At 49.2% G+C, this 25,901-nt stretch overlaps 1 protein-coding gene across 2 annotated transcripts in view; it reads left to right on the plus strand.

The window, feature by feature from the left end:
- The first annotated feature begins 818 nt into the window (after positions 1–818).
- The window catches only part of ZNF385D (zinc finger protein 385D), a 620,384-nt gene continuing 595,301 nt past the window's right edge, over positions 819–25,901 (plus strand). The window contains exon 1 of one of the 2 annotated variants that reach the window (XM_074945662.1): positions 819–1,001. In XM_074945662.1, coding sequence (XP_074801763.1) covers positions 938–1,001 — 64 coding nt within the window. In that variant the 5' untranslated portion in view covers positions 819–937. The remainder of the gene's footprint in view (positions 1,002–25,901) is intronic. The other variant, XM_074945663.1, reaches the window with a different exon arrangement.

The raw sequence follows: 25,901 nt of genomic DNA on the forward strand, positions 1-25,901 counted from the left end.
GGGCTCTCTAGGATGCACTTGGGGCAGCCAAGGCCCAAATTAAGCTTTCAAGGTAGAGCATCCCTTTACAACCACGGGCTTCCAAAATTTCCCTCGGGGTAACATGTGCCTCCTTCAGGGTGAGGGTAAGCTCCACTTTTGCTCTGATTATGCTGGCATATAACACAGGGGGTGTTTGTGGGAGCATGCCCTTAAATGAGGATAGGCACTATCTGGTGATCATAGGAGTTGGGGGTCTCGTGCTGCATGGCTGGCTTTTGACAGTGGGGAACCCGGCGAGCTGTGGCTGGGGGCACAGAGGGGGATGCCATCAGGCACTGCCCCGTGGGTTACTCGTTCCTGGAGGAGCTCAGAGGCCAGTGCTGGGGATGGCATGCGACCCGGCTTGCGGCCGGGGCCTTGCGTGTGGCAGGGGAGTCTGAGAAAAGAGGATGGCCGCGGTTATCACCCCAGCGGGGGAAGGCAACACAGAGGAGGAATGTAGCCGCTGAGCCTTGGCACTGCCTGTCAAGGCTCCCGCCTCCCTCCCCATCTCCCGCGCTAGTGCTAGCGCCTTCCCGGACCCCAGCGAGCCCCTGTCATGTCGGTTGTTTTGCTTAGCCCGGTTTCCGCGGCTCGCTGCGCTCGGGGGAGGCGGGGAGCAAGTTGCAAGGCGCTGAGCCCGGGCCCCGCGCCCTGCCGCCCCTGAGGTGGCCCCGCGCCGAGTGCCCGGGAGCCGGGCAGCGGCCAGCCCGCCCGCTGCTGATTGACATCTCGGCCGGAGAGGAGGCGGGACCGCCGGGACCACTCTGCACGAGCGGCTGTGAAGCTCCCTCCTCTCTGGCATCTCTCCTCCCGAGGCTGGTTCCTCGCTCCCCCGTGCGCATCAGTCCCAGGCTGCTCGCCCTCCTCCCTGCGTGGCTGGCTCGGTGGGCAGGAGGGGGCAGCCTCCCGGAGGATGAAGAGCTCAGCTGGGGGCAGAAGGGCAAAGCTGCCAGGAGCTAAATGCCAGCCCAGGAACGGTAAGTGTGGGGGACCCCAGCTCCGCCTTTCCTAACGCGGGCTGCCCTCGTCTCTGTGTCTCCCCATCCTCTCCATTTCCTGGGGGCAGCGAGCCGAGGCGGGTAGAGATTCCAGGTCTCTCCTTAGCGAAGCAGCAGCAGCGGGTGCTGTTTATTTTTTCCTCTGTGGAAAGGTGCAAAGACATTTGCAACCCCTCTTCTTTTAGGTGAGTAATAATAAAGTGCTGGTATGTCGCGGGGAGGGGAAGCGTTAAAGTGTTGAGGTCTGTGCAGAACGTTATTACTTATTTTGTCGCTCAGAGAATCGGGGGTAATTTCTTGTATAAGCATCTTTGCCTTGTCGGACAAGACAAGCTGTCCTGGGACAGGTCTGTGATGAAACTCCTTTAGCTGTTCCTCCTGCATGTCATTTACTCCATCGTAAGGCTGGATGGGAAAAACAGTGTTCCCATGTCTTTTGACATCTTGTTTTGATAGTGGGTTTTTTACTTGATTTAGAAGGATTTTTAAAGGTATTTATGAACAGGCAAACTTCAATAAATCTGGAAGGAGCCCTTCAAACTCTTATTGGCTCACATATTAATGATCTTAATGTCTGGAAAGCATTTTTTTAAAACACTCATCTTGTGTTGTTACTTGAAAGCAGATGCATATTTCAAGGGCTAACAGTTCTTCAGAAAGCAGCTCCACACTTTGGAAATATAGGCAGTGAGCAGTTTTATATGAGCTATCGCAAATAAGAGTTCAGGTTTATAACCGTCATTTACTGAATGGTGAATTCCTTTACCCAGAGACAAATCTGTTAAGTACCATTTCCTTACTGTAACACTTGGCTGTCATTGATGTCTGCTTTGATGTCTAGAATTCCTTGTAGTGGTTCATTGTCAGTGGGGTTTTAAAACCACTATTTGTCCTAAATTAGATAAGTGTGTTTGTATAAATCCAGGGTATCTAACCACAAAAGCCAAAAATGGACCACTTAAATTATGCAGATGCAGCTTAACATGTCACATTTTACAATAATTTATGCTGTTTGTTGCCAGATGTCTTTGCCAGAAAGTAACTTTGGTGCTATTCCAATGGAGATCACTAGGCAGCCTTAAGTATTCTGTCACAGATGTATAGTACAGTGCAAGAATAGCTACACTGGTAATGACAGTGTCCTAATGAGCGAGAACTTAGTGGTATTAAGTGTGTTGTGTTGAAGACGGTGCTTGCTATGAAACTTAAATGCATGCTGTCAACCTGAGACCTAGTAGTCATTTAAAAATGAAAATTAAAAGTTGTTTCTGGTATTATACCTGAACCAGAATCCTTCTGCCAATAATCGTGGTTTTACAATCACATATATTTTCTCTCTGCCCTGTTTTTCACAAACTGAAAATGGAGCCAGAGTATATAAGACTACATTTGAGAAACTCTGAAAAATGTGGATGAAGTGCTATCAAGTTTACAAAGTAACCATATAAATACATCAAACATTCTTAATCTCTTTCAATTACAATAACTTAAAATGTTACTTGTCACAGCAGTAGTGGAAAATTCAGACAAAGCAGTGATGTTTTTTAAGTTGGTAGTGTCCCTTTAAGTTGTGAGACCCCAGTATGCACGGATATTATGTAATAAGCAACCACACAGGGGTGAAATCCTGGCCTTATTGAAATCAAGAGGAGTTTTGCTAGAACCTGAATGGCTCAAAAGGGAATGTACTAGCTATGGAATTTGAGCCACACCCAAGCACTGGGAATTCAAATCTAGTCATAGATAGAACTCTGAAATAAATAATGGGAGTTTTGCCATTGACTTCAGTAGAGCCAGGATTTCACCCACAGATTTTATTATGAGCATCATGAGGCCAAGCTGAGAGCCTTTGGCTGATGTTGTTGTGCCATTATGACAAAGTGTATATTTACTAGACTATGTTAGTGTGATTTAAAACAGATTTTAAATTACTTTACAATAAACTAGATATTTTAAATAAGCATTTTATAACTTCTGATCTGTTTTGGTTCTAATCTAAAACACAAAATAGTGTAATGTCTATCAGTCAGTCTGAGAGAACACTTTCTTAATACATGCGTTATGTAAAATGCATGCACCCCTAAGGTATTGTATAAATAGTAATAGCAATAAATAATGTTTAATATTAAACTACAATGTAGTGGAGCACATCTGTTTTGTATCTTATTTCATTTTCAATGGTATTTTAAAAAGACAATAATTCTTTCTGCTGCCTTCAGTTGGAAAGGTACATCAGTTTTATTTATGTAGAGCATTTGTTGTATACTAACAGCACCAAATGATGGCAAAGACAAATGTTAGGATAATTTGTATGATCTAATGCTAATTATGTGGTGCACTGAGTACTAGAAAATGTGTGTACAAAAATCTTAGAATGTTGTTCTAGGACACTTTTTTTAAATTTTAAATCTTCAACTTCAAAGAAACACTTTATTTTCTAAGTGAGACATTCTCAGATAAATGTTAGCATCTCTTAAGAATACTGATTATTTCTCTGTCAGTATAATGAAACTACTTAAAATGCTTAGGTTACAAAGAATACAGGGATTACAAAGAGGCAAGCAGGATGTGTATGCACACACACATATATAAAAATGCAATCTTGTAAATTGTTATAAATATATAGATTGTAACATTTAGTTTAAACATATAATGTATGTTTGTTTGTGTGTTCACATGTATTCAAATAACATTGCAATTTGTACTTGTTCCAACAATTTTATGTATTTATTTATTTTTTTTAGCAGCAAACAGACTTGGACAGTTGGCTCATTGGTGCATGCATAGAATTATCATAATGGTATTTGTAGAGGTCCTGTGGGAAACAAGTACCAGTCACATCTCAGAGTAGGAAAGGGAGCTATTAGGAAGTTGGAAAATCATGCTGTTTCTTCTTGTTCTGTTCTCTTGTTTTGCTGTGAAGCAAAAACCATTGGCCACAAACTCAGTTGGTGTAAATTGTCTTGGCTGTCTTGACCTCACTGGATCTATTCCACTTTATACCACCCAAGGATCTGGCCCAATATGCCTATGTACCTTTGGATTCAGAGAAATTTGTCTGATTTTTCTTCTGCTAGTAAGAATCTCTTTGCCAAATTTTCATTTGAAGGCTCCAATTTTCCTGTGAGATGCTGAGCACCTTCAACTGTCAATGAACCTACTAGGAACTGAGAAAACTCAGCACCTCATAGAATCAAGCCATAAACACTCAATATCCTTCAAAATTCCCCTACTCTCTATAAGCAAGCACATGCTGTTTTATTATGGAGCAACTCATTACCAAATGTGCATGGGTAAAGCACAGAAATAATAGAAATGTAGGACTGGAAGGAACCTTGATAGATCTAGTCCAGTCCCCTGCACTAAGGCAGGACTAAATATTATCTAGACCATCCCTGACAGGTATTTGTCTAATCTGTTCTTAAAAATCTCCAATGACATAGATCCCACAACCTCCGTAGGTAATTTGTTCCAGTGCTTAACTAACCATATAGTTAAGAATTTTTTCCTTATGTCTAACTTAAATCTCCCTTCCTGCAAATTAAGCCCATTACTTCTTGTCTTGTCCTCAGTGGTTAAGGAGAACAATTTTACTCCTGGAGGAATTCTGTGCCACTGTGCGCATGCAGAATTCATGTCAGCTGCAGATTTCTTTGCCTGCCCGCAGAAAAATGACTTCTGATGGGGAAGCAAAGGGAAGCTGCAAGAGTCACCATGCACCCGTCCCCAGAAGTTCAGGCATATCATTTCAGGTTTACGGAGAAGCTGGCAGAGAGGTAAATCACCGTGTGTGTCTGTGGAGCTGGTGCTGGGGACACCCGGCCTGTGGCTTCTACTCTGCATTGGGTATAAACTGCTAGTCCTGGCTGAGTTGGGATGAGTGAAGATGGGACTTCCTCTTTCCCTGCAAGGAGTGGGACCAGGTTAGACCCTTCCTTTAGAAACCTCCCCTGGCTGCAGAAAGCTCCAACCCCACCCCATTTGCTTCCTGCCCCCTTCGCTCCTCAGCCACAGGGGAGGGGTCACTGTATGGGGAACTGCTCTCCTGTCCACCCAACCCCCTATATACCCCCTATACCCAAGCCCTCCCACCAAGCCTCACCCTGCACCCAGAACCCCACCACTGAGCCTTAGTCCCTGCATTTGTAGCCCCCCCCAGTGACCACCCCCCATCAAGCTCCACCCCCCTCCATCTGGACCCCCATTCCTGCACCCAGACCACTCCCCGGTGAGGTCCCCACATTTGAACCCCCACTCAGATGAGCCCCACTCCCTGAACCTGGACTGCCCCAAAGAGCCACACAGACCCCTACTCTACTGAGCCCCAAACAGCTGCACCTGGACCACAACCCCACCAAGCTCCCCTCCCCCAGCACAAACCCTCTGCTGAGCCCTCCACACTCAGGCCCCCCTACCGAGCTCCATCCCACCACACCCAGATCTCTCCTGATGAGCCCCAACAACCTTCACTTGGACCCCCTTGCAGAGTCCCATTGCCCCTTCACCCAGAATGCTCCAATGAGCACCGGTGTATCAGGAGGCTTCCTGCACCTGGACCCCCACTAAGATGCCTGCACACAAAATCCTCTCACCCCACATCCCACACCAAGCCCCTCCACACTTGGATCCTGCCAGACAGAGCCTGCCTGCCCTCACCTGGCATGGAAAGACAGGGCCCTGGAGTGTTTCTGGAGTAGGCCTGGCCCTTGCGCAGTGTCAGGGTTGGGTGCAGTCCCACTGTCAAGTCTGTGTCCTGGTGGTGAGGTGCTGCAGGGTGATCTCCACCTCTATGCATCCAGTGGCCTATGTTCCCCATTGCCATGGAAGAGCCTTCACATTTATTTATTGACAAAATTTGCAGACTTTTAAAATATTATCTGCAGAATTTTATTTTTTGGTGCAGAATTCCCTCAGGAGTAAACAATTTATCACCCACCTCTTTATAACAATCTTTTACGTACTGAAAGACTGTTATGTCCCCCTTCAGTCTTCTCTTCTACAGCCTAACCAAACCCAGTTTTTTCAATCTTTCCTGGTAGGTCATGTTTTCTAGACCTTTAATAATTTTTTTTGCTCTCCTCTGGACTCTCCAATTTGTCCACCTCTTTCCTGAAGTGTGGTGCCCAGAACTGGACACAATACTCCAGTTGAGGCCTAATCAGTGTTGAGTAGAGTGGAAGAATTACTTATTTTGTCTAGCTTACAATGCTCCTGCTAATACATTCTAGAATGATGTTCACTTTTTTCGCAACAGTATTACGTTGTTGACTCATATATAGTTTGTGATCCACTATAACCCCCAGATCCTTTTCTGCAGTACTCCTTCCTTAATTAGGAAGTTGGGAAATCATACTGTTTCTTCCTGTTCTTTCACTTTGCTGTAAAGCAAAAAGAGTTGACCGCAAACTTAGTTGGTGTAAATTGTCTTGGCTGCCTTGACCTCAGTGGAGCTATAGTGGACCTCAGAGGGCAATCATTTCCCATTTTGTATTTCTGGAATTAATTATTCCTTCCTAAATGTACTACTTTGCGTTTGTCCTTATTTAATTTCATCCTATTTATTTCAGACCATTTCTTCAGTTTGTCAAGGTCATTTTGAAATCTAATCCTGTCCTCCAAAGTGCTTGCAACCCCTCCCAGCTTGGTGTCATCTGCAAACTTTATAAGTGCAATCTCTATGCCATTATTCAAATAATTTATTAAGATATTGTATTGAACTGGACCCAGGACAGGTCCTTGTGGGACCCCACTCGGTATACTGTTTCACCTTGATTGTGAACCATTGATGATTACTCTCTCAGGGAAAGTCTACACTACAGCACTACATCGGTGCGGCTGCACCGATGCAGCTGTGCCACTGTAGCGCGTCTGGTGAAGACATGCTATGGTGATGGGAGAGCGCTTTCCCATCAGAATAATTACTTCACCTCAGCGAGAAGCATAAGCTATGTTGGTGGGAGAATGTCTCCTGCCGACATAGCTCCAGTGTGGACAGTGCAAAACTTGCATCACTCAGGGTTGGGAGGGGGGAGCTTTTTCACAATCCTGATGACATAAATTAGATTGACTTAACCGATAGTGTAGACCTGCCCTCAGTACGTTTTTTTAACCAGTTGTACACCCATCTTATAGTAGGTTTATCTGGGCTATATTTCCCCAGACCGTATCAAAAGCCTTACTAAAATCAAGATATATCCCAACTATTGCTTCCCTCCTATTACCCTGTCAAAGAAGGATATTAAATTGGTTTGACATTTGTTTTTGACCAATCCACGTTGACTGTTACTCATCACCTTATTAACTTCTAGGGGCTTACAAATTGATTGATTATTTGCTCCATTATCTCTTTGGGTACTGAATTTAAAATTTCCTGGATTGCCCTTATTCCACTTTTATAGATAGATACTGTATTTGTCTTGTTCTGATCCTCTAGGATCTCTCCTGTCCTCCATGAGTTGTCAAAGATAATCAGTAATGGTTCAGAGATCTCTTCAGCCAGTTCCATAAGTAGTCTAGGATGTATTTTGTCAGGCCCTGCTGAATTGAAGACATCTAACTTGTCTAAGGCCATGTATGCATTATAAAGTTTTGCCAACACAAGTTATGTCATCATTATAGCCACTGCAGTTAGTATATCTTTTGTGCATGTACATACTTGGCTTCTTGCATTGGTACTGTGTATACACACCAGGAGTGCTTGTGTTAATGCAAAGTGAGGTGCATCAGGGGTAGGAATTCCAGTGTGCAACCTCCACCATTCAGTGCCCTGTATTTTTGGATATTTTGGGTAATGCAAGGTGGGGCAGAAATGACATGTGCAGGGGTGACTGGGAGCAAGGATTCAACTTCCCATAATACAGTGTTCTCCACCCCATAATATCTCTGTAACATGATTTTTGTGCCTATTTTGAATTTCTCATGAACCCACATGGGAGTTGTTGCTGTTTGCCACCTCTGACAGAAGTATGGAGCCTGCACAGCTCTGCACTATTTTCATGAGCGTTGTAAGCACAGGACATGCAATCCTCCAGTATTTGCAGAATTGCAAGAAGAACTGCAAGGAGCAGGACAATTTCCTGGTGGCCATATTGCTATGGAACACACCAAGAACCAATTCAAGGTTGTTGTCGATGTTCACGGAACAGCTGCAATTGATAGAGCACCACTTCTAGGCCCAAGAAATAAGCACTGATTGGTGGGATTACATCATAATTCAGGTTTGGAATGATGAGCTGTGGCTGTAGAACTTTTGGATGCGCAAGGCCACATTACTGGATCTGTGTGCTGAGCTCACCCCACCCATCCAACTCCAGGAAACCAAAATGAGAGCTGCACTGGCAGCGGAGAACAAGGGGTAAGCACAATGTGGACATGTGCAATGCTGGATTGCTACTGGTCAGTGGGAAGTCATCCCAAAAAAAAAAAAATCCACTGTGGGGGCTGTTGTCATGCAAGTGTGCAGGGCCATTAATTATCTATGCAAGACAATGACTCTCAGCAATGTGTAGGACATGGCTTTGCAGCTTTGGGGTTTCCAAGCTGCAGTGGAGCAACAGATGGAATGTACATCCCTACATGGGCTCCAGAGCACCTTTGGAAGAGTACTTCAACAGAAAGGGTTGGCTGATTAGGGAAGGTGCATGATCTCACATCTTTAAGAATACAGGGCTGTTCAGAAAGCTACAAACAGGGAACTTCTTTCCCAACTGGCAGATTACCATTGGCAATGCTGAAATGCCAGTAGTGATCCTGGCAGATCCTGCTTACCCTTTGCTCCCCGGCTCATGAAACCTTACATTGGCTGCTTTGACAGCACTAAGGAATGATTCCACTATGGGCTCAGGAGTTGCAGAATGATAGTTGAATGTGCTTTTGCTAGTTTGAAAGGCCACAATATTCGCCCTCTAGGCCTTCTGTTGAAGGTCTGATGCTGCACTGGCTTGCAGATCCTCCCATGTCCTTTCCCCCTCCTCCCTATCTGGCTCAGGCAGTCCACTAGTGTGGAGGAGGAACCCCTCAAGGCTACACAGCTGCAGCTTCAGATAAAACACAGAGGTAATGTTGTCACTGTAATAGGAATGGGAAGAGAAACTTAAGATTCAGAACTCCATCCTTCTCTTGCTCCCCTAAAGTGTTAAGCAAGAGATGCTCATTTACACTTCTGCTCTGGAGTGCTTGTACCCAGTGCCACACAGCTCAAGCCGTGGTGTGTATGACACACCAGGGGTGAGGGAAATGAGGAGGGAATTGCTTGGTTCCATGAAACTATGTGTCTAAGGCACTGGCACTGAATTTTCCACAGGTGGTGATGGTTTTAACTGATATTTCACTCCTGAGGTAACAAAGGCAGAGAAAGCACAGCTGCTGCTGGTGTCCTGAACTTGCCTGGGCCTGTATGCTGCTAGACTGTTTACTACACTGGTGCCTGCTGAAGTCATTGCAGACTGGCGTGGGAAAGTGTCCCTATCATGGAGGAATAATTAAGGCTGCTATCCCTAGAAAACTTTGGGAGAGGATTGGAGTGTACCTCCATGGAAGTTTCATCAAGATCTCTCTGGAGGATTCAAGGAACATCTGTGCATACATAAACAAATTGCTATGCATGTCCGTCCACCACCCATCCCTGCCTAACTCAAGAGGAGGATGAAAAGTAGATAGCAGCTCTACCTTTCTTTGTTCTACCACTACCTCTTGTAGTATAACTAAATTAATGAAAAGTCAATAGCTGTCTCCTGCTAAGTTGGGGGCTCCATCATTGTACTGGGAAATTTATTTACGTACTTACCTGAGGTTCTGTCCCCTGCATCAGTCTCCTGCACGCTCAACTGCAAGGACTGGCTGTATTGCGGTGGAATCAAATCAGATCCTGGCTCATGGCACAGATCCTGGCTCATGGCACAGCCGGAACCTATGGTCACCAGTTCCCCATCCTCCTCCTCACTGTTCATGGCAAAGGTCTCTGACTCAGGCCATGTCTACACCAGTATTTATGTCAGCAAAACTTTTATTGCTCAGGGATGTGAAAAAAATAACACCCCAAGCAATATAAATTTCGCCAGCATAAGTGGTAGTGTGCACAGAACTATGATGACAGGTCAGTGTCTCCTGCCAATATAGCTACCGCCACTCATTGCGGGTGGTTTAATTATGTTATATTAATTAAGCGCTCTCCTGTTGACATAGAGCGGCTACACGAGAGATCTTACACCGGCACAGCTGCATTGGTATCGCTGTGCTGCTGCAACCTCTCTAGTGTAGACATAGCCTTAGGCTCCTCGGAGACATTTATGGTGGTGGGGTTTCTGCCAGAATGGCAGTTAGTGGGTCTGCAGGTCAGCACCAGATTGATTGTTGGCCTCCTGGTGTGCCTGTCATAGTTCCTTGGCTTTCGAGCAGCACTGCTGTTGGTCCCTGTCTGACCCCTTCTCCTGCCTCCCCAAAGCAATCTGCTCATAGTTGTTCACATTTCTACAGCTGGTTTGGAACCATGCCTGCACAACGTCTCATGGGCCAAGGAGATCCGATACCTCCTGTCTTCTACAGACAGGAGTGCATCTGAAGTGTGTAGTCAGCTGGGCAGTTGTGCACAACAGAGAGCAGACAGAGGTGTGCTCACCAAGCTGGACAACCAGGAAAGGGCATTTCAAAAATTCAAAAAGCGTTAATTTTAATTTTAAGCCTGCCTTAATTGATTCTAGCAGCTTCTTGATTGGCTGCAGGTGTTCTAATCAGCCTGTCTTAGTGGTCTCCAGAAGGTTCCTGATTGTTCTGGAACTTTCCCTGTTACCTTACCCAGGGAAAGGGGACCTGGTTAATCAGGGACCAATAGCTCTCCCTTTGATTACTCTCCTGTAGCCCTCTGGCCTGGAGCGAGAAGGAGGGAGAGGGCTGTTGCTGATACTGCTGCTGTTAGGCCCTGGGCTCTCCCTGCTGCTGTTGCTGCTCCAGCTGCTCCCCTGGCTAGGCCAGACACCCCCCCCCCCCCCGGTTCTCTGCTACCTGGTTGCTGGCCAGCTGCTGGACCCCCCCCACCCTTGGGTGCTGCTACTGCTCCAACTGCAGCCCCTTGGGGGGGGGGCTACTGGCCCACTCCCCAGAGGGGGGAGTGAGGGACTCCAGCCATTGCTGCTGTGGACACCACCACCACCTGAGAGGGGTCCTTTCTGCCTACCTGGCCCACCACCTGGAGTTCCTGGAGCTGCTGCTGCAGAGTCTGCTGCCTGGAGCTGCTGATGCCCCGAGGAGGAGGAGAAGAGGACCATCTACCAGTGGGGGAGCACCTAGAGACTGCAGACCACCGTGGAGGGGGCCTTTTGAACTGAGTAACTTCAAACTGTGCTCTTGTGGTGAGGGTTTTGACTGTGTTTGTAGGGACACAGGGGGTGTGGCGTGGAGCTGCCCCCCAATCCATCTGTGTCCCCCACAACTCCCACCACTACCACCACCGTTGCCCCCTCCACCACCCCCACTGGCTGTTTACCATCTGCCTCAGCTCTTGCCTCTGGACTCAGCTGCTTGCTTGGTTTGCTACGCCCTATTTCCACCCTTTGGGCCAGAAGCAGCAGCCAGCCTAAACAGACTTTGTGCAAGCGCACGTCCCCCGTCCCCCCCCCCGGACTGCCCACCCCACAGCTTTTCCCCTTGCTACCTGCCCCATTTGCCCTTTGCAGCCTTTCCTTCCCCTTTTGCCCCAGCCCCCCTTACTAGCTTCAGTTTGTTTGCCTGCCCTGCCCATTTCCCTCTGCAGCCTTTATTTTGTTTGCCCCACCCCAGCCTCTGAAGCTAGCCCCCTTGGTTTCCCTGACCTAACTCCAGCCCACTTAGCCCCTTGCTCCGTGCGCCCTCCCATGCGCTTGTGCCACTCCCCTTTTTTAGTTTAAATCCTCTTCACTGCACCCCCCAATGCTGTTGTATTCCCCCCTGTCCTAGTGCAGCTAGAGGAGCTGGAATCCCACCCAGTGTTGGTTATTTCCCCTAACCCCTGATTGCACCCCCGTCCAGCCCTCCCCCTTTGGCGCCCTCCTCCCCTGCCTGCAGCCTAGGGGGGAGGAGTGGTCGACCTGCTTCCCCTTTCCCATCCTACTTCTGGTGTCTCCCCTCCCTCCCTGCTCACAATGGCAGAGGATGAGATGGGTGGGGCCCCTCCAGAAAACCCCACCGTCCCTCCCCCACCTGCCACCCCGTTGCCCCCCCCCCGAGCCTCTACCTCCGCTGCCGCAGCCGAACCACCTGCTACTGCCCCCGCTGGGGCACCGGCCGCGGTGGACACCTGAATGACCTCCATTGCTGCCACGTCCCTCGCCCCCTCCGACTCTGGGGAAGCCCCCCCAGCCAGCGGGAAGGGCCAAGGAAAAAAGAAGGGTAAGGGCCCCGCAAAAAAGACCAAGCCCTCCATGGCAGCGACTGCCCCTACTGCTGTGGCCCCACTGCCGCGGCCCCACCACTGGCCGCGGCGTCCCTCCCCGCTGTTCCCTCCACCAGCTCTGCGGGTGTCCCTCCCCTGGCCCCCAGGGCATACGCCCAGGTGGCGGCAGCCCCCACGCCTACCACTAGGTCATCTTTCCCACCCACCGCCTCCGCTACCACCTATAGCGGCCGGGGCCCCTTCCTGACCTTGACCAGGAAGCACGGTGTCCGTTGCCTCCTGGTGCCCGGCTCGCCCCACATGCGGGCATTAGCAAGGGTGGTGGGGCCCACGGCCATTGTGGCAGCCTCCAAAATGTACGGAAAGGTTGTCTTCTTCTTAGCATTGGAGGCCACCACCCAGGAGGTGGTGGAGAAGGGCCTGGCGGTGGGGCACGTGTTCGTCCCCCTAGAGCCACTAGGGAACCTGGGCGTCCATCTGGTCCTGACCTCTGTCCCTCCCTTTCTTCCCAATGCTGCCCTGTTACCCGCCCTCTCTACCCTGGGGAAACCCATCTCCGTTGTCAGTCCTCTCCCACTGGGCTGCAAAGACCCCGCCCTCCGTCACGTCCTCTCGTTCCGCCAGCAGGTGCAGCTTCAACTGTCACCGGTGGCACGTGACGGAGAGGCGCTTGAGGGGTCATTCTTGGTCCCCTACCAAGGGGCCCATTACCGGGTGCAGTACTCCACGGGGGAGGCCCGGTACTACCTCTGCCGGGCGATGGGGCACGTCCGGAGGGACTGCCCCTTGGCCCGGCAAGGAGGGGCATCCGGGACCCCTGAGCCCCGGCAGGGCACCGGCCCTGTCATCGCCAGCGCCCCTGGCTACCCGGCGCCCAAAGCCACCCCTCCTCCTTCCCAGTCCACCATTGCTCCCACTTGGGCCCAAGGGGCACCTCTCCCACTGTGCCCAGATGAGCGGGAGAGCCCCGCCTCCGCTGCATACAATCTGGCGGGGCCCGTGGAGGAGGGTGCGGCAGGGACACCGCCGGCCATGGGAGAGGGCCCACCCCAGGGGGAATCTTCCCGCCCTCGTGCTGCCCCACTGTTACCCCCCCCGTCCCTGAGCCATCGCCTCTGCCCCCTGACACGACCCCTGCTAGCCAGCCCCTCCACTCCTTCCATCTGATGCGGAGGCCCCCCAGAAAACCAGGAAGGGAGCACTGATGCCGAGCCTTTCACTTTGCCCACGGGTGTGTTCCATCCACAGGTACCGGATGGGGAAGACGTGGCAGCACCGGAAGGTAGTATCTCCCCTCCACAGGAGTCCCTCCTCTCCGAGGCCCCCGAAGGAGCCCCTCCTGCCCTGGTACCATCTGAAGCCCCTGTGAGCCCCGAAGCGATGGTTGCTTCGGGTGCCAGCGGGGAGAACCCGGGGGTTGTGGAAAGTGATCTCCCATCCATATATGAGGAGATGGATGCCCTGGGTCTGACCCCGGTCACCCAGGGGAGGACGACTCTTTGCCAGTGGGCCTCGATCTGGGCGACCTCACTCCAGCCCCCCTTTTCCCATGCTCCCTCCCCCTGACCGTTGCTTCTGCTCCCACCTCCGAGGAGCCCCTGGAGTCCTCCATCAACCCGGCCACAGAAGGCACCCTGCTGACGGCTGCTGAGCCTGTTCAGGCAACATCCAGTGCCATGCAACCAGGACCTGAGCCACCAGGGGCACCCCTCGTTGGTGTGGAGCAATCAACCTCCTTCCCGGGCAGGGGCTCTACAGAAGACAGTCCACTTCCTGATGCCATGGCTGCCAAACCCCCTGTAGAGCCTGTGCCCGGCATCGCTGAGAGCCCCATCCCCCTCCCCCTCTCAACCCTTGAGCCTGACCGGGAGGTGCTACCACCCAGCTGCTTGGCTTCTGAAGCCCAGACTTTCACCTCTGCCCCTGCCCTTGTCCCTGATCCCAGCCCTGCCCTTGATGCTGACCCTGTCCCTATCCCTTCCACCTCCCGTGATGTTATTGCCAGCCTTGGGACTCTCTCCTTCCCTTTTCCAGCAAATGACCCCCAGGGAGCAGCCTTTGTGTTTCCCTGTCCCAACCCACTAGGGGCTGCTATCTTCCCTCCGCCGCCCCCTATTGCCCCAGGGTTTGAGGCGGGTTGCCCCGTCGGGGGTCAGCACCTTGCCTGCCCGTCTCGGTGGGCCATGGGGCTGTGCCAGGGGATGACCAAGAGACAGTAATCCCACCCCCCCATGCGCTGCGAGAGGAGCTGCGGGAGTTTTTAGAAGATGTCCGTGGCTCCCGCAACAAGGTACAGCTTGCTCTCCAGCGATGGGGGGGACTTTCATCAGATCCTCTGGGCCGAAAGGGCCCTTATGGGGGGAGGGTAAAAGGACCGGGAAGCAGTGGGACTACCAGTGGGTCCGTGGCTTCCGTGACTCATTGCTCACCTACGGGGTAGCTCACGGTTTGCTGCGTGGCCCAATGGGGGCCGCAAGCATCCCTGCTGGCGAGGATCCCCCCCAGCCCTCCTCATGGCACTGCTCATCTTCGCAACATTGAACACCAGTGGCTGTAGGATAGGTCTCCTCAGGTCCCAGGTGCTCTCTTTCCTTCGGGAGAACGGGTACTCTGTGGTCTTCCTGCAGGAGACCCATACGGATCTGGCCGCCGAAGACAGCTGGTGGCTGGACTGGGGGGACAGGGTCTACTTTAGCCATCGCACAGTTCGTACGGCTGGAGTGGCGACCCTGTTCTCCCCCAACCTGTGGCCCAAGGTGCTGGGGGGTCGCCGAGGCTGTGCTGGGCCTCCTGCTGCACCTCTGGGTCCATATGGAGGGGCTCGTGGTCAACCTCGTTAACATCTATGCCCCGACATCGGGCCCGGAGCAGCTGCAATTCTATCAGCAGGCGTCCGCCTTCGTCGGCACCTTGAATCCACATGAGTGCCTGGTCCTGGGTGGGGACTTAAACACCACCCTCGAGGAGCGGGACCGCTCGGGGACCAAGCAGTGCCCGGCTGCCGCGGACATCCTCCAGAAGATAGTCGAACACCACTCCCTGGTGGCCGTCTAGCGCGACCACCACCCGGATGACATTTGCACGTTCACCTTTGTCCGGGTGGAGGCCCATCGGTCGCGCCACTCCCGGTTGGCATTTATTTATCACACTTCCACATTTCTCCCGCATTTATTTATCACACTTCCACCTTTCACGAGCCCACTCCTCCTGCATCCGGCCGGCCCCATTTTCTGACCATCATTTAGCCACCGTGATAGCCTCTCTCTGTGCGGAGAGGCCAGGGCCGGTCTATTGGCATTTCAACAACAACTTGTTGGAGGATGTGGGCTTCGTGATGTCCTTCCGGGAGTTCTGGCTGGCCTGGCGAAGGCAGCGGCGTGCCTTTCCCTTGGCACGGCAGTGGTGGGACCTGGGGAAAGTGCGTGCCCGGCTCTTCTGCCGTGACTACACCCGGGGCGCCAGCCAACGGAGGGATGAGACTATAGAGCAATTGGAACGGGAGGTCTTAGAGTTGGAGAGGCGCCTGGCTGCCAGCCCCGAGGATCTGCCCCTCTGCGGAGCATGCCGGGAGAAGCAGGAGGAGCTCCGGTCCCTCGAGGACCATTGGGCCCGGGGTGCCTTTGTTCGATCCCGCATCCGCCTCCTTCGGGAGATGGGTCGCAGCTCCCGCTTCTTCTATGCCCTGGAGAAAAAGAGGGGGCCAAGAAACATGTCACCTGCCTTCTGGCAGAAGTCGGCACCCCCCTCACGGATCCGGTGGAGATGTGCAGGATGGTGAGAGCCTTCTACGCAAGCCTTTTCTCCCTGGATCTGACCGATCCTAACGCTTGCGGAGTGCTCTGGGAGGAGCTCCCTACGGTCAGCGCGGGCGACCGAGACCGGCTAGAGCTGCCTCTCACTCTGGCCGAGTTCTCGGAAGCCCTCCGTCGCATGCTCACCAATAAATCTCCGGGCATGGACGGGCTGACCGTGAAGTTCTGCCACGTGTTCTGGGACGTCCTCGGCCCAGACCTAGTCACCGTCTGGGCCGAGTCTTTGCAGAGCAGGGTCCTCCCTCTTTCGTGCAGGCGAGCTGTACTTGTCTTATTGCTGAAGAAGGGGGACCTCCGATTTACGAAATTGGCGTCCCGTCTCGCTCCTCAGCACGGACTACAAAGTCATAGTAAAAGCCATCTCGCTGCGGCTAGGGTCCGTGCTGGCGGACGTGGTCCACCCAGACCAGACCTACACCGTCCCGGGCTGCAGCATCCTTGACAACCTGTATCTGGTCCGGGACCTCTTGGAACTTGGGTGTAGGGATGGTCTGTCATTCGCCCTCCTGTCCTTGGATCAGGAGAAGGCGTTCGACAGGGTGGATCACGGGTATCTCCTGAGGACTCTGCGAGCATTTGGCTTCGGTCCCCAGTTTGTGGGTTTTCTCCGGGTGCTGTACGCCTCCGCAGAGTGTCTGGTCAGGCTCAACTGGACCCTGACCGAATCGGTCAGCTTCGGGTGAGGAGTATGGCAGGGGTGCTCCCTCTCGGGCCAGCTGTATGCTCTGGCGATTGAGCCCTTCCTCTGTCTCCTCTGCAGGAGGTTGACAGGGTTGGTGCTGCGGGAGCCAGAGCTATGGCTGGTCCTGTCAGCGTACGCTGATGACGTGCTCCTTGTGGTCCAGGACCCGGGTGACTTGGCGTGGGTGGAGGCTTGCCAGGCCATCTATTCAGCAGCCTCCTCTGCCTGGGTCAACTGGGTCAAGAGCTCTGGCCTGGTGGTCGGGGACCACCTCCCACCCTCCCACCTGCGCTTCAGGCCATCCGGTGGAGCGCGGGTCCGCTGCTCTATCTCAGCGTTTACCTTTCTGCCACACATCCCTCTCCGTCGGAGAACTGGCAAATTTAGAGGGCAGGGTGATAGAGCGGCTCCGGAAATGGACAGGACTAGTCCGGTGCCTCTCCCTTTGAGAGAGGACACTGGTGCTCAATCAACTCGTCCTGTCCATGCTCTGGTACTGGCTGAACACCTTGGTCCTGGCCCTAGGTTTCCTGGCCAACCTCCGGACATTGATTCTGGAGTTCTTTTGGTCAGGACTGCACTGGGTCCCTGCAGGTGTTCTCCATCTACCCCTGGAGGAGGGAGGGCAGGGCCTGAAGTGTCTGCACACTCAGGTCCATGTCTTCCGTCTCCAGGCCCTGCAGAGGCTCGTTTATGGTGCAGGTAGTCCGGTATGGAGCTTACTGGCGCACGCCTTCCCGCGCCGCTTCTGAGGGCTCCGATACGACTGGCAGCTCCTTTATCTCCATCCGAGAGGTCTTCCGCGAGACCTCTCCGGGCTGCCGGTCTTCTACCAGGACCTCCTCCGGACCTGGAAACTGCTTTCAATGACCAGGTTCGTGGCGGCCACCGAGGGGGCAGATCTCCTCGCGGAGCCCCTGCTACACAACCCCCAGCTTTGCGTGCAGGTGGCGGAGTCCCCGTCAGTGCGCCAGAGGTTGGTCCTGGCAGAAGTCACAAGAGTCGGAGACCTCCTGGACTATGACCGGGGAGACTGGTTGGATCCCCTGACGCTCGCTCAGCGCATGGGGCTCTCCAGACCTCGTACTCCCCAACGCGTACTTCAGGAGGTGAGAGCTGCTTTGCCGCCCGCTGCTCAGGTTTACCTCGACCGGGTCCTGCACAAGGGCGCGCCGCGCCCCGCTCACCCTCCACCCCAGGCCTGCTGGACCTTTTCATCGGGCCCCTGCCCCGTGGGCCCAACCGACGCCCCCACCCCTTTACCGTGAGCCGGCTGCACGAGCTGCAGCCGGTCTGCTTCCAGACCGCGCCAAGGAAACATCTATACACGCTCGTGCTCCATACCCTTCACTCCCTTACCCTCGTCCCGATACAAAATGGTGGGACCTCCTGCCACCTTTGGAGGGTGAGGAGCCCCGGTGGGCCAGCCTATATTCCACCTTGGTCCTGAGGCCCGCCGGGGATATCAGTTGGCAGCTCCTTCACGGAGTCATGAGCACAGGCGTGTACTTGGCGCGGGTCACCCCTATCCCAGACACCTGCCCCTTTTGCGGCATGAGGGAAACCCTGGCACACATATTTGGAGTGTGCCAGGCTGCAGCCCCTATTCTGGCTTCTCACCAATACTTTATTACGCTTTTGGTTGCACTTTTCCCCTCATCTTCTTATTTATACACTCCCTATCCGCGGCCCCACAAAGTCACGGGATCTCCTGGTCAACCTCCTCCTGGCCCTGGCTAAAATGGCCGTCTATAAAACCAGAGTGAGGAGGTTGGCTGATGGAGTCTCCTGTGACTGTGGGGCCTATTTCCGATCCGGGCAGAGTTCCTCTGGGCGGCGTCCACTGATTCCCTTGATGCCTTTGAGGAGCAGTGGGTGGTGTCCGGGGTTCTCTGCCTGGTGTCTTTGTCCGGTTCCCTTCATTTGACCCTTTGACCACACTCCTGTTTCTGTTATTTCATTAGTTGTCCCCCATATTTATTTGGTGTCCAGGTCCTGTGGATACCCCTCTTAGGCTGGGGGGGGGATCCTTTAGCAGTGATTGGAGTGTGTGTGTGTATATATATATATAGTGTGTGTGTGTGTGTGTGTGTATGTATGTATACATATTTTCATCCTTTGTCATTTCACCTAGTTTCAGCTTTTTGTATGACTTTTTTTTTTGAGGTTCAGGTCACTGAAGAGATGGGTAAGCTAGGGTGGTCTCTTAATATATTTCCTATCTTTCCTATGCATTGGGATAGTTTGCTTTTGTGCCCATAGTAATGTGTCTTCCAAAAACTGTCAGCTGTTGTGAACTCTTTTTCTCTTTGCTTCCCACAGGATCTTACCTTTCCATTCTCTGAGTTTGCTAAAGTTTGCCTTCTTGAAATCCATTGTCTTAATTCTGCTGTTTCCCCCCCTGCCATTCCTTAGAATCATGATCTTTATAATTTTGTCTCTCACCCAAGCTGCCTTCTACTTCAAAATTCTCAACCAATTCCTTCCTATTTGTCAGAATCAAATCTAGAACAGACTTTCCCCTTGGCGCTTTCTCCACCTTTTGCAATAAAAAGTTATCTCAAGTGCATTCCATGAAGTTGTTGGATAATCTATGCCCTGTTGTATTATTTTCCCAACAGCTGTCTAGGTAGTTGAAGTCCCCCATCACCACCAAGTCCTGTGCTTTGCATGATTTTGTTAGTTGTTTAAAAAAACCTCATCTACCTTGTCTTCCTGGTTAGGTGGTCTATAGTAACCCCATACTATTATATCACCCATGGTTTTTTTACCCCTTTTATCCTTACCCACAGCCTTTCAACAGGCTGCTTCCAACTTCTATCTCAGCCTCAGTGCAAATGTATAGATCTTTGATCTACAGGGAAACACCTCCTCTCTTTTCCCTGCCTGTCCTTCCTGTACAAGTAGTACCATTCTGTACTAATATCCCAGTCATGTGAATTATTCCACCAAGTCTCTGTGATGCCAATTTTCTCATAATTGTGATTATTCCCTAGTATTTCTAATTCTTCCTGTTTTATTCCTCATACTTCTTTCATTAGCATACAGACATCTAAGATGTTCATTAAATTCCCCCCCTCTATATTCCTCCTGTTTCTCCTTTGTCCCTGCTATAATTGCCATGTTCCCCCACATTCTGACCCTTCATCCAGGTCTCCATGTTCTGGACTTACAGTGGGCTTTTGTCTCCTGCCCCCGCACTAGATTAGCCAGTCTGCAGCCAAAAAAAGAATATGTATCTTCAATCTATATCCAAAATATCCTAAGACACTGTAATACTGACATGAGCTAATGTAGCAAGTCAAGAACTCACCGGCGCGGTGCCTCCTGCTGGTCATCTGGGAATTAACTCAATTCCATCCTCAGAGCGCCTCCTGCTGGCCGGTGTCTCTCCTGCCTCAGGTCCAATGTCCCTTGCAGACCCCAGTGCCCCTTTCCCTTGAAGTTCTGCCCACCACAGTACCCCCACACTCTTGGTCTCCCCTCCCAGGGGAACCCCCGTCCCTCTAAGCCCACCTTGCCTCAGTGGCTACTGCCAGTCATCATCTAGCCTCCTTTATCTGGGGCAAACTGCAGTCTGTAATGGCCACTCATCATTGGCAAGGAGGTTGGACCAGCTACCTCTGCCAATCCCCAGGCTGCACCTCTGCAGCCCCAGTACCTCGCTGGGCCTTTAACAAAGCCATAGCCTGGGGAGTTTCCAGGCTGGAGCTCCCCAGCTCAGGGCTTTAACAAGGCCTCAGCCTGGGGAGTTGCCAGGCTGGAGCTCCTCTTGCCTTTCCCCAGCACTGCTCTGTTTCAGGTACCCTGCGCTCCCAGGCAGCTAGGCCCCTCTCACTGCTAGGCTGGAGTGAGTCTGTGTCTACCTTCTGGCCAGTGCAGCTCTTTTATAGGGCCTAGCCTGGCCCTGATTGGCTGCCTCCAAGCCTTTCCTATTGGCTCTCAGCCCCAGCCCTCTCCCTGGGGCTGGCCTTTAACCTTTTCTGGGCCGGAACGGGGTGACCGTCCTGCTACAGTTAATCTTTACCATTTTAATGACAAAATGGCTTTCTTAAGTAAACATAACTAATAATAAAAGAAGCACTTTACCAACATCAAACTTACATAATACTAACGGGTTTGTGGGGACAATGTTTTCTACACTAGTCAAAGTATTTAAAAAGATAAGTACAAACGTTTGAAATCTGTCCTCTAATGCCACACACAGAAAGTCTTGTCTTGCATATTTAAAAAAAATCACCTTGGAAACTCAGATTTGGAGCAATATAAAATAGGATTAACATTTCCACTAGATGTGGTCTAGACAGCAAGTTAGGACAGAGAGTTCCTTAAAAAGTGTCAGATCTTGCTAAGATTATAAGTATCAAAGAACTCGTAAAAAGCCTGGTTTTATGGGATTTAGGATTAGATGAGCATTGGCAATTTAAATTTAAAATCACTCAAGAACTGGAAAATTTAGATGAATGGTTACAGGCAGAGAGTTCTATTACAAGTACTCTCAAAGTAAGTGTTAAGAAGTACTCTAATGAAAACCCTGGTGTAAATCAAGCAAATAGTTTTGGATTGCTACTTAAGAAAATTTGAATTATCTGTATACATTGGCAAAAAAAATTATTGTAGCTTACCTTTTCTGAAGAACAGGTGTGGAAGGTTTATGACTAGAAGTAGTAAAAAGGAATAGTACTTAAACTATTTGTCAACACCAAAAATAACTTTAAAATGAGCACATTTTGCTTTCATTCAAAAATATTGTGTTACAGTCAAGTTATACTCTTATAAGGCAAATATTTCTACCTTTCTCCTATAAAATTTTCTGGATTTTTGAATATTTAGGATACAGAACTGAACAGTGTGGGATATCCTACATGCATATATGTTGATGTTTTAACATATGGAAATATATATATTAATTGACTGAATTTATTGTTCATGAAAGATGTCATTTCCTTGCCTAATCATATGTACACAAACTACTCTCAGCATCATGTGATCATTCAGCTCACCAACAAATGCTTCACGGACAATTAACCGTGCATGGAGCAGTTTGTGAAACTTTGAATTAAAGCATGATAGCTAATTTTTTTAAAACTAACAAACAACCTAACTTCTTTCTATTTCTGTACTTTATGTTCTTTGTTGATGCAGAGCAATACATCTTCATAAAGTGTATAGGCTTGTTTTCTATATTTCTGAAGGTAGTTTTACACTCTTTTGGATTGCCAAGAGGCCCCAACAGAGATAAGGGTCCAGTTGTGCTAGGAATGGTGAAAATATATAATAAGAAACACGAAGAGTTTACATTCTAAACAAACAAGGTAGACAAAGGTTTTGACAAGACTAGGAAAAATTGCTGGGTTTGTTAACATGTTTTATCTAACCTTGACCTTTTCCTTAGTGTAGACTCAGGTTGACACTTTTTACCTGGATTTAGCTGGTCAAGGCACTGATAAAACACTAGGGTAACAATTTCCATAATTGGAAATAGGTATTTAATAAGAGGTGCACTGTGGATTGTACTAAGTCTGAATTTGCAATAAAGGAACAAACAAATTTTCTAGAACTTAGGTGCTCAATGTTTGTGAATGAAACAAATGGTATTCTTTTGAAGCTTATATGCAAAAAGATTCCCCTCTGATTCTTATTCAGTTTCACTTTTGCCCTGATGAGTTGTCTGGGCTATACAGAATTCTTTATAAAGATGATGTGGAGATTTTTAATCACGCAGTAACCACAAATGGCTCTACTGGGACATGAAAGGTGCTTTTAAAAGGTAGGGATAATTCTCTTCATTGATCATGTGGCTGTTTAAGTTTTGTATATTTGTGAAATGATTACTCTGACAGAGCTGTAGAAACTAACATATTTTACTACAGTTTGAGGCAGTATTTTATGTTTTGAGTAACACTGACTCAGTGGCATTTTATGCTCACATCTGGAAGTTTCCAGTCTTAGTATTCAGTTTGCTTTCTCTCTTCCTCTTTCCATTTAGCCTTGCCATGTTATAACAATGAATCATCTTGTCCATTAAATAAACTTGGAATGTCTGCTCATACACTGAATTTGTTTCATCATGTCGCCATAATAATTTATTGGAACGCCGGCAACTCCAACTGCTTTCCCATATGTATTTGGGCTGGACTTTACTCAGTATTGTTTAATCCTTCCGTTGCTCAGAACATCACAAAAACTGGAATTTGTCTTTTCTCTCATGCAGGTATAAATTAGCATTTTTGCTTTTTGTCTTTGTGCATAATTGATCTGAAAATTATTAGACTATGTAATATTTGGTAATTAAATTAAATGACAGCAGAATTCTCTTAATTGATACATAACAATGTAAACTGAACAAGTAATTAATCATTGTGATTACCACAGGCTCATATGGATATATTGTGATATTTATTTTTATTTCATTAACAGATGTAAAATAAGAAGTGTTCAAACTATTAACACATTTAAAAAACAAAAACACAAAACTATAGTCAAATAAGTTAAAAGATAACAACTAGCATGAACTGAACATACTACAGGAAAGTATGTGCTAGCAAACATCAGTTCACACCTGTCAACCCGTGAACAAGAGTGCTGGAAAAAATTGTATAGTGGGGGTGCTGAGAGCCACTGAACCAAACTGTAAACCCTGCATATTATGGAAATCACTTATAGCCGAGGGTGCGGCAGCACCCCTAGTTCCAGCACCTATGCCTGTGAATAGCTTTACAGACAGCAATAGAGCTGCCATTTAATAGACATTTTGTAATGAGGGGTCCTATTGTTAAGTCATGGAAAGGCACTACACTGGCTGTTCCTTGGCAGTTTACAATATTGCTAACCCCAAATGTTAAAAAATCAGAAGTCAGGCTCACCAAGAACATGAGATTGGCTTTAAAATAATGAGATTATGTAAAAATAATAGATTTGGTGTTCTTTTTATTTGCCTTCTGCTTTTTGAGCCTTTTGGGTGCAGTGGGGTCACATTTTGAAGCTTTATTCACAGCCACAAGGGCTAGAAATTTACTTTTTATTTAAGAATGAAAGCTGATATCATCACATATCCACTTGACTCCAGGATCTGGGGCTTTAAGGAAAACAATAATTATCATGAGACTCATGAGAAAATCATGAGAGTTGATTATTAAGATGTTGATTAAGTGGATTCTACTCCAATTACAAGTACTGTCCATTGTGTGATATAAATTATTTCCATTATTTCTTTAGTGGTTTTTGTTTGTTTTTAAGAAGTATATGGTTCCTCATAGCATCAAAACACTGGAGAAGCTGCTCTCAATAAGTGGAACTAAAACAGTTGTATGAAATATATACAGTGTCTCAGCGAATATCAAAGTGTTCTTCTGCATAAATGCTATCAAGAGTAGCAATAACATGAGGGGAAAGGAGTCCAGGACAGCTGGCTGTATTTTAAAGAATCCTTATTGAGGTTACAGGGACAAACCATCCTGATGTGTAGAAAGAATAGCAAATATGGCAGGTGCCCTGCTTGGCTTAACAGTGAAATCCTTGCTGATCTTAAACACAAAAAAGCAGCTTACAAGAAGTGGAAGATTGGACAAATGACCAGGGAGGAGCATAAAGATATTGCTCAGGCATGCATGAGTGAAATCGTGAAGGCCAAATCAAACTTGGAGTTGCAGCTAGCAAGGGATGTTAAGAGTAACAAGAAGGGTTTCTACTGGTATGTTAGCAACAAGAAGAAGGTCAGGAAAAGTGTGGGCCCCTTACTGAATGGGGGAGGTATTCTAGTGACAGCGGATGAGGAAAAAGCTAATGTACTCAATGCTTTTTTTGCATCTGTCTTCACAAACAAGGTCAGCTCCTAGACTACTGCACTGGGCAGCACAGTATGGGGAGGAGGTGATCAGCCCTCTGTGGAGAAATAAGTGGTTCAGGACTATTTAGAAAATCTGGATGAGCATAAGTCCCTGGGGCCCGATGCGCTGCATCCAAGGGTGCTAAAGGAGTTGGCAGATGTGATTGCAGAGCCATTGGCCATTATCTTTGAAAACTCATGGTGATCAGGGGTGGTCCTGGATGACTGGAAAAAGGCTAATGTAGTGCCCCTCTTTAAAAAAGGGAAGGAGGAGGATCCGGGGAACTCCAGGCCAGTCAGCCTCACCTCAGTCCCTGGAAAAATCATGGAGCTCCTCAAGGAATCAATTCTGAAGCACTTAGAGGAGAGAAAAGTGATCAGGAACAGTCAGCATGGATTCACCAAGGGCAAGTCATGCCTGACTAATCTAATTGCCTTCTATGATGAGATAACTGGATCTGTGGATGAGGTGAAAGCAGTGGACGTGTTACTCCTTGGCTTTAGCAAAGCTTTTAATACGGTTTTCCACAGTATTCTTGCCAGCAAGTTAAAGAAGTATGGACTGGATGAATGGACGATAAGGTGGATAGAAAGCTGGCTAGATCATCAGGCTCAATGGGTAGTGATCAATGACTTTGTGTCTAGTTGGCAGCTGGTATCAAGCGGAGTGCCCCAGGGGTCGGACCTGGGGCCAGTTTTGTTCAATATCTTCATTAATGATCTGGAGGATGGCGTGAACTGCACCCTCAGCAAGTTTGCAAATGACACTAAATTGGGAAGAGTGGTAGATATGCTGGAGGGTATGGATAGGATACAGAGGGACCTACACAAATTAGAGGATTGGGCCAAAAGAAATCTGATGAAGTTCAACAAGGACAAGTGCGAAGTCCTGCACTTAGGATGGAAGAATCCCATGCACTGCAACAGACTAGGGACCGAGAGGCTAGGCAGCAGTTCTGCAGAAAAGGACGTAGGGGTTACAGTGGATGAGAATCTGGATATGAGTCAACAGTGTGCCCTTGTTGCCAAGAAGGCTAATGGCATTTTGGGCTATATAAGTAGGGGCATTGCCAGCAGATCGAGCGACGTGATCGTTCCCCTCTATTCGACATTGGTAAGGCCTCATCTGGAGTAATGTGTCCAGTTTCGGGCCCCACACTACAAGAAGGATGTGGAAAAATTGGAAAGAGTC

Source organism: Natator depressus, chromosome 2 (assembly GCF_965152275.1).
Source record: "Natator depressus isolate rNatDep1 chromosome 2, rNatDep2.hap1, whole genome shotgun sequence".
Taxonomy (NCBI): Eukaryota; Metazoa; Chordata; order Testudines; family Cheloniidae; genus Natator; species Natator depressus.